Genomic DNA, 13,593 nt, shown 5'->3' on the forward strand with positions numbered 1-13,593 from the left:
AGGGCTGGAAAGGTACAGTCCCTGGGGTTGAGGCCCAGGATAAGTCTTGCACCCCTATTCTGGATTAGCTGGTATGGCGAAGAGAGGAAAGAGGGAGATTGAGAAAGAGGCTGTTGCAGTAGTCCAGCATGGAGAGGACCAGAGCTCTGGAGACATTGAGCTTCTGGTGGAAGGAGAGAAACGTAAGAATGCCTCTGAGGAAGTGGAGCTGGAAGTGGGACTTCTTGTTAAGGTCCATGATGTGAGGGGCTAAGGAGAGAGCATAGTCGAAGATGACCCTGAGATTTATGGCCTCAAGATGGTGGGGGTAGGATGGCCAGAGGGTAGGAGAAAAAGAGGGTGCAGGTTTCTCGATGAGGATGCTCTCAGTCTTACTGGCATTGAGATAGAGATCATTCGCTGAACACCATGCCTGAATGGCGGACAAACAGTCACGGATGAGAGAGTAGGAAGAGGAGGAAGTAGAGGGAAGTTTGAAGGAAAGCTGTAGGTCATCGGCATAACACTGGAAATGAGGAGAGAATGAGGAGATCAGGTTAGCAAGAGGGGAGAAGTAGATATTGAAGAGCCATGGCGATAGGATAGAGCCCTGTGCGATGCCACAGGTAGAGAGGGTGGTGGTGGAGAAAGGGCTTACACTTTTGCAGCACACTGCAACCACTGTGTAGTGTTGCTGGGGACCCTTTGCATTCTCCTTTTTATAGTCTTGTATTTTCCATAAGAACTACTGCTCTTAAGGAAATGGGGATACGTTGTATTCTTCCTAAAAGTTTTACTTATGAGAGATTGGAACACACCACCTTATGTGGAGTGCTAAAGGGATACCTAGTATCTCCCTTCTCTCACCTCTTGTGACTTTTTGGGTCACAGAGACAACCTGGTGGCAGTGGGCATGTCCTTCCAACTTTTGTGCGATTTTCTACCGCAGGCTGTATCCCCCTTCCAGCCCCAGTTGTGCACAAAAGGGTTACCTATGTTCTAACATGATGGCTCCTTTATTTTCTTTTTGCCTTTTCTTGTGTGGTTGTCCTTTGTTAGCCCTTCAACCATTCTGGGAGGGGGAGGTCTTAATGTCCGTTTTGCCTTCTGCAGGATCACTTTGTGTAGGCAGCCTTGTGTAGGAGGAGCCCAAAACTCCCCTGTCCTTTGTCTGCCAGAGTGCATGAATGGAACCATTTCCCACCGGAGGGCTGGCAGACTTGATTGGACAGCCACCGCCCCTTTCTGTAAACTGCAGGGAGAGTTTTCAGAGGAGTGAATGGGAAAACTGAATAAAAGGTGAGGCTCCTGAGGCAGACGGTAAATCGACCACTGGAACAGAAGATCCGAAGGTGAAGATGACCAGAGGCGCATGCAGACCCTTCCAGTAACCGTGAAGGGACCACTGCAGTACTAACCCCGACGTCTCCTTCCCTTTGGCTGGTGGAACCAACCAGCCCTAAGACGAACTGCAGATTGAGCCGTGCCCCCCCCCCCACCACCTGACATGCTGCAACCTTCCAGGGCGGCAAAAAAAAAAAAATACCCGGGGACCCTCGAACCAATTGCAGTGCAACGTCTTTGCGTGAACGAATCACAGAACTTGGTACGCTCCAGTTGTACTTCCAGAGACACAATGTCACTCAAAGTCCACTCCGATTGCAGAAACGAGGCAGATCAACCGGGCAGTAACCGTTCACTGTTGGAGCTGATAAAGAGGTGCCAAAACCGCAGACAGCAGTGGGAGAAGAAAGAAATCCTTCCCGAGGGTCCCTTCTCGCGACTGCTGCTGCGACATCCCATCCAGAGACCTGCCTTTCGTCACCAGACCGAGGAATCAGGAGACCGGATCAGTCGATGTTGGACAGGAATCCTGGTGCATTTTCTTCAACCACCATAAGGTACTGTGGTGCTTAAGGTAGAATTTACCTCAAGCCGAATAGTTGCCCCACTGTGACTGAGTGCGAAACCAGGCGTTTGGGTTGTCGCCCATAGCTCTTGCCCCGGCTTAACAGTTTGCACTCCAGTAGGGAGTCCTTTGCAAGGTCCCTACTAACTTTGGTATTCCACTAAAACATTTTATTTGAAGTAACTGAAGTATCCCTTTGCCTTTTCTGCTGCTGCATAAGACTTTGCACCCACCCTCAACTGATTTTCATGAACTCTTAAGTAGTTGGGGATTATACTGCTAAAGCATTTTGATCATTGAAAGTGTTACAAGAAGTATATTGCGGTTGCAAGTACTGAATAACCCCTTTTCCTTCCAACAGACCTTTTCACAAATTAATGTAACTGTAGCAATTGCTTATACAAACCACTACTAGTTAAACGTTGGCACAGTCATTACTGTCATTTTCCTGCAACAATTGTGGGCGCGAGCCACTACTATTGAAGCAGTCACCTCAAAAAGTGTTGCTATTGTTTTCTATATGTGTGTTGGTTAGTCTAAAGAACAAGTTACTGGTCGACACCATTTGGTCGAATTTTTTTTTTTTATATATATATATATGTGTGTGTTTTGTGGGTTTTCGTGTGGGGAAAAAAAATAAAAAAGAAAAAAAAAGGGGGTTGGGGACCCCCCCAAAAAAAACAAAAAAAGGGGTAAAAAAAAAAAAAAAATTCGACCATTTGGCATTCGACCAAATGGTGTCGACCAGTTGTCCTGTCGACCAAATGTTTTCGACCAATTGACTGGGAACCGTATTCCATATCTATGACAGGTAATCACCACAGCTGTGCTCCTTCAGAAATGTCTTTCGGCGTCTGCGTCCTGCGTCGATACGCTGTCCTCGAGGGCCTCTGTCGAGCGGACGTCAGCGGATGTTATAAGTAGGACGCACGATGCCCGTAGCATCAGTTGTAGTTTTTCCCCAGAACGTGTGGCACCAATCTTCTGCCAGTATGACCACAGAAAGCTTTGCGGACACATAAGCTGCAATCGCATAATAAATTCTGTAGCGGGGCAGGTAGGGAGGGAGCGATATGGAATACGTCGTCGGACCATCCCATCGAAAGAACGTTACCAGGTAAGAGTAACTTGTTCTTCAAGGGGATTGGGTCCACCGATGTATTCCATATCTATGAAAGACTCCCAAAGCAGTACCAACGTATGGAGGAGGGAAAAGAATTTAGAATATAGACATTTAGAAGGCCCAATCAAATTGCAGAGTAAAGGACCGATTTTTCCAAAGGCCAGATCCTGCCCATGGATAGAATCTAAGGAGTAGTGTAACAAAAATATAGACCGAAGTCCAAGTGGCTGCTTCACAGATGTTACGAATAGGAACACCCCTCTGCAGGGCAGTAGAGGCAGCCATACCCCTAGTAGAATGGTCCCGTAAACCAATCGGAGGGTCCTTACCCGCCAAGCGGTAACATTCAGAAATTGCCAAGATAATCCATCTAGACAAAGTCTGCTTAGTAACAGCTTGTCCCAAACGCCTTCCAGCGTAACCAAAAAAGAGCTGATCGTCCACTCTGACCCGGGACATGCGTGATATGTAGAAACTTAAAGCTCTCCTAGGATCCAACCCATGGCCAATCCACTTCCTTACCAGGATGCGGAGGAGGATAAAATGCCGGAACAACCTTCTGGCTTAAATGAAATTCTGACACCACCTTCGGAAGAAAAGAAGGACGGACTCTAAGGACAACCCTGGCCTTATGAAACACAGTGAAGGGTGGCTTAACTGAAAGTGCCTGCAACTCACTGACTCTGCGAGCGGAAGTAACCGCAACTAAAAATACAGTTTAAGGTTAGCAGTCTCAAAGGACAAGAATGTAAAGGCTCAAATGGAGCACCCATTAGGAATTTTAGAACCAGGTTCAAATCCCAACCGGGCACCTGGAAAGGCGACGGTGGAAACAAATTAGAGAGCCCTTTCAGAAACTGAGAAATTAAAGGAATTTTGAAATAAGAACACTCCTCAGACGAGCGCTTAAATATGGACAGCGCCGCCAGGTAACCTTTAATGGTACACACTTGCAGGCCCTTGTGGGCTCAAGAAAGCAAAAAAGACAGAACCACAGCAATGTCACATGAAAAAGGATCCACATTCTTAACCCTGCACCAGTCGCAGAACTTTCTTCAACGGCAACAGTACAGGGACTTTGTTGCCGGCCGCCTGGCTGAAAGCAAACCCTCCATCACGTCTTCAGGGAGGTCCCAATCCTTATACCTCAACCTTTCAGAAGCCAAGAGTGAAGGTTGAGGGATCTGACCTCTGGATGGAGAACCTGACCCCCCTCCCGTGAGAGCAGATCGTCTCGGTAGGGAAGATGACGTGGAGGGAAGACGGACAAGTCGAGAAGGTCCGGGTACCACGCCCTCCGAGCCCATGCCAGAGCAATGAGGATCATTCGGGAACCGAACCTCCGCAGCACTTGGGGGATGACGGGGACTGGAGGAAACGCGTACAGCAGTGGGAAGGACCACTCCACCACAAAAGCGTCCCCTAAGGCTCCTCTTGGAGGAAATTCCCGCGAGCAGAACCTTTCGCACTTCCAGTTGACACTGGAGGCGAAGAGATCCACTTGTGGGGTCCCCCATAGGGCGAAGATATCCAGGAGAATCTCCTGAGCCAACTGCCACTCGTGACAGATCGCGCTCTGCCTGCTCAGAGCGTCCGTCTCGTTTTCGTCTCCGGACAGATGAACTGCTGAGATCGAAATTTCCTGCTGGATGGCCCAGAACTAGAGCTGCATCGCCTCCCTGCACAGAAGAAGTGACCCTGCCCCCCCCTTTTTGTTGAGGTAGTGCATGGCCACTGTGTTGTCCGTCAGAATTAGGACATTCTTGTTACGCTCACCTGGCTCCCACAGGGGCGTCGATCTGAACTGGACAGCTGCGGTCTCCACCAATGTGACGCGTAGTGCCGAGATGACGCACTGGCCCACCTAGCTTCGTTTGCTTGGCCCGTAGGAATATTCTTCTGCAAATAGAGAAAGGGAATTAACCACCCGTGGAGTTGAGCGTTATCCCCCCTCCCCCACTTCAGCTGTTCTCCCCACTGCTCACCTTTGGTGTTCCCTCTTATAGTCTCACATGATGGTTTGGAAAGATGAACTCTCCATCCTGCATTGAGCGCAGGGGCGCGTAGATAACCAGTTGCTTCACTGGCTCGAAGGAATTGAGGAGTTCCAGAACAATATTGACTCAGATTCCCGGCAAGACGCCGTAAGTATGTAGTTCGTAAGAGTTCAAATGTCTGACTTTCACTCTTGTCCGATTCCTTGTAGGTTGCAGCTTGACGCTAGCGAAGAGTTCCTCGTGGCAACCGGTAATATTCAGGTAAGGATTTGTATTATCCAACACAGTTCGATAAAATAATGTCAATATGTAACCTGTTGCTTTCTCCCTTATTCAGGCGCTGAGAGAAAGTATGAGGGAATAATGCCTCCGGCTGTAAAATCAGGTAAGTGTATTGTAGTGAGGAGGTTTCCCCTTGTTTGTCCCTTTGTTTCACCTTGCTGTCCTTTTGGGGGTTCGGCGAGGATGCAGTGGAAGCTGCGCCGACCCGTGAAGCGGAATAGTACCCCCGGTGGTAAAATCAGGTAGGTCTATGGGGGAGGGAGGTAACTAATATTGCCTCTGTGTATTCCCTTGGCTCACCTTGCTGTTCTCGTCTTCCCCTTAGGTGCCGGAGTGCGGCCGGAGCATGCAGAAGGATGCAGTGGAATGTGAAGATGCTGCGAAGGCCGGCGAGTTCAGTGCGGTGCTGCTGCAGGCGAGGCGGCGCGCATAAAATAACTTATTTCTTCCAGCTCGAAGGCGTGATGGATCGGAAATTCAGGTAAGGATCAAAAGGTATTGCTCTTGTTCTAATCTTTTCTCCTTCTTTCTCCCTTTTTCTAGGAGCTGCGGACTCGAGGCGGGCGTGGCAGAAGACTGGATGCAGACTTGCAGGCACGGTGAGTGTTACGCTGTTGGATGCAGAATAACACGAAGCGTGTGCTGCTCTACGGCCGTGGTTTAAATAGCCTCCAAAGTAGTCCCAGATAAGTATTCCTCCTCAGCCCCAGCCGAGTAAAAAAAAATCCCTAGGTAAAGTAGTCCCTTCCAAGCCTCCTTTGGCTTGGAGCTCTTGCAGCATGGTCTGCATCAGGTGAGTTTTAATCTATGAGCCTGGCACCTATGGCGCCAGGCCTGCACCCAAATAGCCCCTAGCAGGGGTTGTTGGGCTTGCTTAGTATAACTTGATGCCCGCTTCTGGGGTTGCTGGACTTGGTCTGGGTCCCCGGGGGTAGGCATCATGACAATTCTTCCCTCGCACAGTTGGCAGAAAAGCCTTCAGGGCAAGCCTGATGACCCTCAGCTCCAACAGATTGACATGGAGTCTGGACTCCGAGGGAGACCAACGACCACTGACTGTCAAATCGTTGGCATTAGCTCCCCATCCCGTGAGGGATGCGTCCGTCACGATCGTTCCGGCCAGGGTAGCCAAAATGGAGCCCCCTTCATCAGATTGCCTTCGACGGCCCACCACAGAAGATCCTGGGCGACCGAGGGCGGCACCTGAATGGGATCCGACATCCTGCCGGAGGATTGTGACCACTGCATCTTGAGAGCCCACTGCAGAGATCTCATCCACATGCTGGCCTCTGGCACCAGAAGAATGCAGGATGCTATGAGGCCTAGCAACCTCAAGAACTCTAACGCCGGGAGACTCTGGGCATGTTGAAACTTGTGCACCATCTGCAGAATGTGATGAGCCCTCACCTGGGGAGGGAAACACTGCCCCAGGGATGTGTCGAGCACTGTCTGATGTACTGGAGCCGCTGAGTTGGCGTCAAGTGGGACTTCAAGTTGAGGGAGAAGCCCAGTCTGTGAAGGGAGTGGCAGGTGACTGACAGATGATCCAGGACTTGCTCGGGAGAGCGTGCCCTTATCAACCAATCCTCTAGGTAGGGGTGGACGCGAATCCCCCCTTTCCTGAGATACACTGCCACCACCAACATGAGCTTGGTGAAAACCCTTGGGGCGGAGGCCAATCCGAACGGCAGCACCCGAAACTGAAAGTGCGAGTCGCCAACCGCAAACCTCAGGTACTTCTTGTGCTTGGGATGAATCGGCACATGAAAGTAAGCGTCCGTGAGGTCGAGAGACACCAACCAGTACGGAAGTTGAAGGGCGTGGAGGACTTGAGAGAGAGTAACCATCTTGAACTTGTCCTTCCTGTGGAGCTTGTTCAAACCACGCAAGTCCATGATGGGTCTCAATCCCCCCGTCTTTCTTCGAAATCAAAAAATATGGGGAATACCATCCCTGGTTCCTCTCCGCTACAGGCACCAATTCTATGGCGCCTTTCTCCAGCAGGGATTGAATTTCCGGCGCAGGGAGAGGATCCGGACTCTTCAAAGAGAGATTCCCTGGTGGATTGTCGCAAGGCCTCTGCCGAAAGGGAAGACAGTAGCTGTGGGCTATGATCTCCAGAACCCACACATCTGAAGTAATGGCATGCCATTCTACAAGATGCTGCACCAGCCTTCCCCCAACCGGCGAATCATGGGCCATGGCCTCATGACCGAGCTGAAGCGGCTGTGGCGTTGCCTGATGGTAAAGAGGCAACTGCCCGAGCAGCCTTGGCACCTCGAGTACCTTTCAGGTACACCTACGGTTGCCCCTTTGACTTGCAGCTCCTCTCGATTTACCAAAGGAGGAGTAATATCGAAAGGAACCTCCCCTCCATTGCGGTCCCCTAGGACGAAAAGACAGAGGTTGGCGAACTGCAGCGCTCAAAGACTTTGCTGCAGCTTTGGAGGTCTGCAACCTCTCAAGCCTCTAGTCAGCCTTGCTGCCAAAAAGATGTTCACCGTCAAAGGACATGTTGAGGAGTCAGGATTGCACATCAGGAGCAAACCCCGACTTCCGCAACCACGCAAATCTGCGCATTACGGTGCTCGCCGCCATGGACCGGCTGATGCAATCTACCATGTCCAGACACGACTTAACGGATTCACACATGGCATCCTTGCCATCCTGAACAAGAGCAAGAAAGCCATCCCGTTCCTCCCCTTCAGGAATGTGTTCAGCCGCCAAAGAGACAATTCCACAGAGTATGAGTGAAACGTGCTAAGGAACACATGGAGTTGGCTGCCTGTAAAGCCATACCCCCTTTAGAAAACACTTTCTTTGCCCAGCCATCAAAACGTTTGACGTCCCTATCAGGAGGGATGGTAGGGTACGACGCCTGTTTTGCCGGGGCCTTGGCCGCCTGCACCACCAAACTCTCCGGAGTGGGGTGCATAGTCAAGTAGCCGGGGTCGCTACTGGCTGGACAGTATTTCTTCGGCAAAGACTTGCTCACTGCCGGGAGACTCTGGAGCAGTCCAAGCCGCTGCCACCCTTCTCTGCAAGGCCATATGGAATGGCAATACCAGGTCAGTTGGTGGACCTTGGTCAAGAATATCCGTCAGGTCATCCGGCAGAAAATCCCCTGGTGGAGCAGACCACCCCAAGTATTCAGTTACCCTCGACATAAGGCGCCGGTACGAAGACTCGGCGTGGGTGCCAGGCTCAGGCCTACCAAACTCCACCACCAGAGAGGTGTCCAGACCGCTGGCGTCGTGCAACGACTGACGCAGGTCTTCAATCTGGCTATTACCAGACAAAATCTCGTCAGGTACCTCATCAGTAACCAAACCTTCTTCCCCAGACCCTTCTTCCACCCCAGAAATATAATCCAGAGGCTGGAATGGGGGGCACAGAAAAAGGTACAAAGACATTTTTAGACTTGGCTAGAGTCTTTCTAGGGGGAACCACCGTGCCACGGGGAACCTCCGACAAAGCAGTCTCGAAAAGCGTTGAGGGCGTCGATGGAATCTGCGTCGACGTCAAGCGTAGCGCCGACTGCTTCGACACAGTCCTCTAAGGCAGAGCCCCGAGCGTGTCCTTCGACAGCCTCGGCGCCGATGTCTTCATCGAAGACCCCACAGGCTCAGACAGTCTCGAGGGCGTCAAGGACCAGGACCTGGAGCGGGCATGTCTAGAGTGATCGACCTTGTAGGCGTGCGAACAATGTCTCTAGCACGTTCCCTGCCGGCGTCTTTCGACAGCGTGGACGGAACGGAGCCCTGCGATTGAAAAATCGCCATCATCTCCTTTCGGAAGGAATCCCATTCCTCAGGAGTGGAATGCTTGTCGGGACAAGCTACCCGCCGACGGGCGGAGTACTCGGACAAGGACGGGGAAGGCGACCGAAGACGGCGCTTCCGTGAGTGCCTCGAAGAGGCAGAGGAATGGCGGGACCCACTCCGGGACCGAGACCCCCTGGACTTACGGTGACGATGCGGAGAGTAGCCCCTCGAATCGTCCGTCGAAAGCCCAGTGGATTTCGGTTTCCGGGGGTTGGACACCTTACCGACCGACAGCTTCTTCTTACGTTCCCGCATGGCCTTCGACGTAAGCGACTGGCAGTCGACACAATCATCCGTGTCATGGGCCTCACCGAGGCACCAGAGGCAGGCGTTGTGTGAATCCGTCAATGACATCTTGGACCCGCAGTCCCGACACTTCTTAAAACCCGGACGCGGGGTGGAAGAAGACGAAGACATCATGGATCTTCACAAACGAAACAGGTTCGAAGAACCGAAAGAAAGAACAGAACTCAGAAGAGCCGAGATCTCCAAAGCAAACATGTTCGCAGAAAAAACGGAACTGAGGCTACGGGCGTCGTGCGTCCTACTTATAACATCCGCTGACGTCGGCTCGACGGAGGCCCTCAAGGACAGCGTATCGACGCAGAATTTTTTTTCCGAAGCAGCACAGCTGTGGCGATTACCTGTCGGATATGGAATATGTCGGAGGACCCAATCCCCTCAAATTGTATTTACCTGCCTTGCCTTGTGTATAAAAAATAAATGTATAGTTTATTATAACTTCCAGTGTTTAAGTGTTTCTTTGGGCCAATGTATTGACTGGGTTTACTGTACTTACCTACAGCTCACATCCTCCTTGTAAGATAAGCCTGGCTGCTCTGCCATTCTACCAATCCTTTGGGTAGTATAGACGCATACTAAGAGTTGGGGACCTGTACACCTAGGGATAGTTTTATAGAGTCTCACCTCCAGGTAGACTTTAAGAAAACTCCACTAACAAACCAAACATCTGTTTAGAAATTGTACCATCCTTGCAGAGGACAAACTGAAATACTTTGATATATGTGTACATGACCACATACCTTGACCACAGAAATATTTGGTCCCGCTGTAGGCATGGCAAACAAATCAGCTTAAGTCTGTTACTTACTCTCAGATCCACAAGAGGCTACAGTCAAAGTCTGAGAGCATGCAAGTTCTAAATGATTAATAATTTTAAATGTCTCAGCTTTGACAATGTTTTATAAATTCCCCACTCACTGACCCACCATGGCAAGGTTAGACCCTATGGCCATTTACACACTACCTGCCCCTACACTCAAAAATGAAAAGCCTCACCGCCCGGATCTTTGTGCTAGCTCTGTGCTTCTAGCAAGAAGCAAAGTTATTCCTATGCAGTTTTCTGTAAGGTAATGGCTTAATTGCAGCTGTAAAACCAGTCCCAGGGGAAAACAAATGTCTTAACCAAGTGTGCTTTCAGTCACTTGATTTATAAGCAATATAGGTTTCCTTGCATTGAATACTTCCTAAAAACAAGCACTGGCAAAGCCAACATTTTTGGCTCTTGCATTAGGTAGGCATTTGCCGAGGGCGGTCATAACAGGCCATGGCAATGACATAATTTGCTAGTTGGTGCCATCTCATGGCCAGGTAGACAGTGCCTCGAAAAGGTCTATTTCATGACTAAACAAAAGTCAAAATGGTGAGCTATGGCAATGCTTTTTGTGTGTGCATGTGGCATTACCTACCTGTAGCTGCAATGAACAGTGCAAGTTACCGTTGTCAAGTAACTACTTCCATAGGTTTCAGCATATACAGCGTGAACAATCTTTTACCTTGTCTCCATTGTGAGTGATCTGAAATCCATACCAAGATTAACCGGCACTCAGAGTAAAGCCTAGCTGCTCAGTCATACTACCAGTGAGTTGGGTATACATTTTGGTGAAATTTTGTAAGCCCACTGCCAGGTCGGCCTATCAACCCCACATCAGTGGTGGTACATAAAAACCATACGAACATCTACCCAAACAGTAAGAAAAACAAAGCTCTTCCAGCGGCAGCAGAATCCTATGCGAGAGAAGGAAGCCCGCATATTTTGATCAACTGTTGGTGAAGAGTGAGCTTGCATGAAGTTGCCACCATCCTCCCCACAAGGCTGCCCCCCCCACAAGACTACCCCCCCACAAGGGATGACACTAAGAGGCAAATCTGCAGTTTATTAACCCCATCACGGCTCTAAATCAGATTTTGCACTGGACAAGTCAATGTTGCTAAGGATAATTCTAGATATGACATTCTGTACTCAAAATGTGGTAATGCTAATGATTATGCTAGAGTAAACTCCGTTTTATCTGTTCGATCCACACAGTAACTGCTTTCGAACGCAGACTGAACACGAACATTAGTTTCACCAGAGCAAGAGGTCATTACCTGGGGTAAGTCGGCAGTGCTTGGGCAAGCTCTCAATTCCATGTTCCAACATGATAGGTACAATAGCATCATAGTTTGGCAATTCACTAAGAAATAAAAATAGAGAGGTCATATTGCAGTGTACTTAAGAGTGCATTTGACCTCCCATACTTCCACAACAGCTTTTTTTCAGTTTAGAATCTCATTATGCTGTTCAGAGAGCACAAAAATGTAGGGACCAAAGCATGCATTGGTCCCAAACTCAAACCAGCTTTCAAGGATGGTTAAATGTAGTAACAGAGCTTTTATTCATTTCAATTTAAGAATGCATTCTTACAGACCAGAGTCTATATATTGAACGCCTGGAGACCATGAAAATGACAGCGGTACGTGGTATAAATCAACATAACAAATCAAAATGATGCCTTAAACTACAATACGCTTCCTGGTGTAGCATTCTTTTTGCTGTGTGGAAAGATGAGTTCCTTCATTTTCAAGGCTTTTGTGTACACATGTTGGTAAAAAAAAAAAAGTATCACTGTATACAAGACACATAATTGCAGATTGGAGGCGACACTTTAGCAACACAATGAGTCAAATTAAGATGCAATGAACTTGAACCGCTTGGCGGGAAACATCCCCAGGTTGATGGCTATCCATGAAAGTTTTCATGGCGAGTCATACAATAAGCAGTATTGCTAAGAGTTATACAGGTTTGAGAATTACTTTCATATGTATAGGACTACTGGTTATTCACGTCCCCATTGCTGCCTTTACCACTCATGCGTCACTCTTCCCGTACCCTTCTTTTACTCCGATGGGGGCTGGTGAAGCACGTCTCAGTAACCCTCTACCCCTTCCTAATTCTTCCAAAATAAAAATGGACACCAAGAGACAGTTCCAACACATAAAACAAAATAAAGAAAGTGACACTGAAGTACTGTGCTCATTTTCATTGAAATATCATCTGCCAGGCTGCTTTCAGGTGAGCAATTATTTAGGATTTCTATGGCAAAGACTCACACAAACACAGCTTGAAAGTAGGAAATATTTAGACATTAATGCATCCACTTTTAAGCCCATGCACGTTACTTACCCCATATCTCATGTGTTCCATTTTTATTGTATAGGGAAATTGAATTCAAATGGAGGCACTGTAGGAACTGAAAGTGCCCAAGCTATTTCCCAAATCATTTCTCGTGATAGAATACAGATCTGTGATCCTGCGGGTAATAGATTTTTTCAACAAGTATTTAACCTACGGCACTAATTTGTGATGACTAATAACAGGTGCCCTGTATGATACATAGATCTCTGCCACATCTACTAAACCCACTGAGTGATCTGAAACGCGCTGACAGACATCCCACCCAGTCTCCAGCTCTGTATTGTCCCTCCAATTACGACTTTTATTACAGCCAACTAGATCAGGGCAATTCCAACTCTCAACTTGCCCCTTATATGAGAGTAGTTAATTCAGTACTGGTTTAATAAAATTACTTTTAGTTTTTGCCTTTTTCAGTATAAATACACATCTAAAAAGGTCACAGAAAATTAAGGCAATAAACATGACTAAGAATCTTTTAACAAGTGAAATGGGACAAACGGAGAGCACAGGAAAAACATTACCTGTGACAGGCAGGGACCATCCCTCCCCATGTCTAAAAAGACAATGTCATACCCCGCTGCACCACAATACAGTATTAGTGGCCAGCTAGGAATCCAGCCTGTAGCTACATTTTTTACAGTTGCATTTTATTACCACATTTTTGCAGTGAAAACGCAGGGGGTAGTGTCAGGATAAAGCAATTTGGCATGGGTAGAAGGTAGGGGGTCTCCCCCCTCATATGTGGCAAAGGAATGGGTAGCTAAGTGGCAATAAAATAAATGACTGCTTTGAAATAAAATCGGCAGCAAAAACACAGAACTAGACTGCTCTGACTTTACATTGTCATGGACAAACGGGCATGATCCACAACCGGAGACGGCAGAGTTCACTGCGCAGGGGCATGAGCTCTGAAACTGTTTATACAGCATTTTGTCTTATTTCTATTGCTTGGTGGCAGGTGCATAAAATGTGCACTTTTCTGGACGTAACTTTCAAACCAG

The 13,593-nt window shown here is 48.5% G+C and overlaps 1 protein-coding gene across 1 annotated transcript in view; it reads right to left on the reverse strand.

The window, feature by feature from the left end:
- Positions 1–13,593, reverse strand: part of LIG1 (DNA ligase 1) — an 876,776-nt gene that overhangs the window by 466,957 nt on the left and 396,226 nt on the right. Inside the window, exon 16 of the mRNA XM_069637540.1 lies at positions 11,506–11,591. Coding sequence (XP_069493641.1) covers positions 11,506–11,591 — 86 coding nt within the window. The remainder of the gene's footprint in view (positions 1–11,505; positions 11,592–13,593) is intronic.

This window comes from Ambystoma mexicanum, chromosome 1q, assembly GCF_040938575.1.
Source record: "Ambystoma mexicanum isolate Mex_15411 chromosome 1q, UKY_AmexF1_1, whole genome shotgun sequence".
Classification (NCBI taxonomy): Eukaryota; Metazoa; Chordata; class Amphibia; order Caudata; family Ambystomatidae; genus Ambystoma; species Ambystoma mexicanum.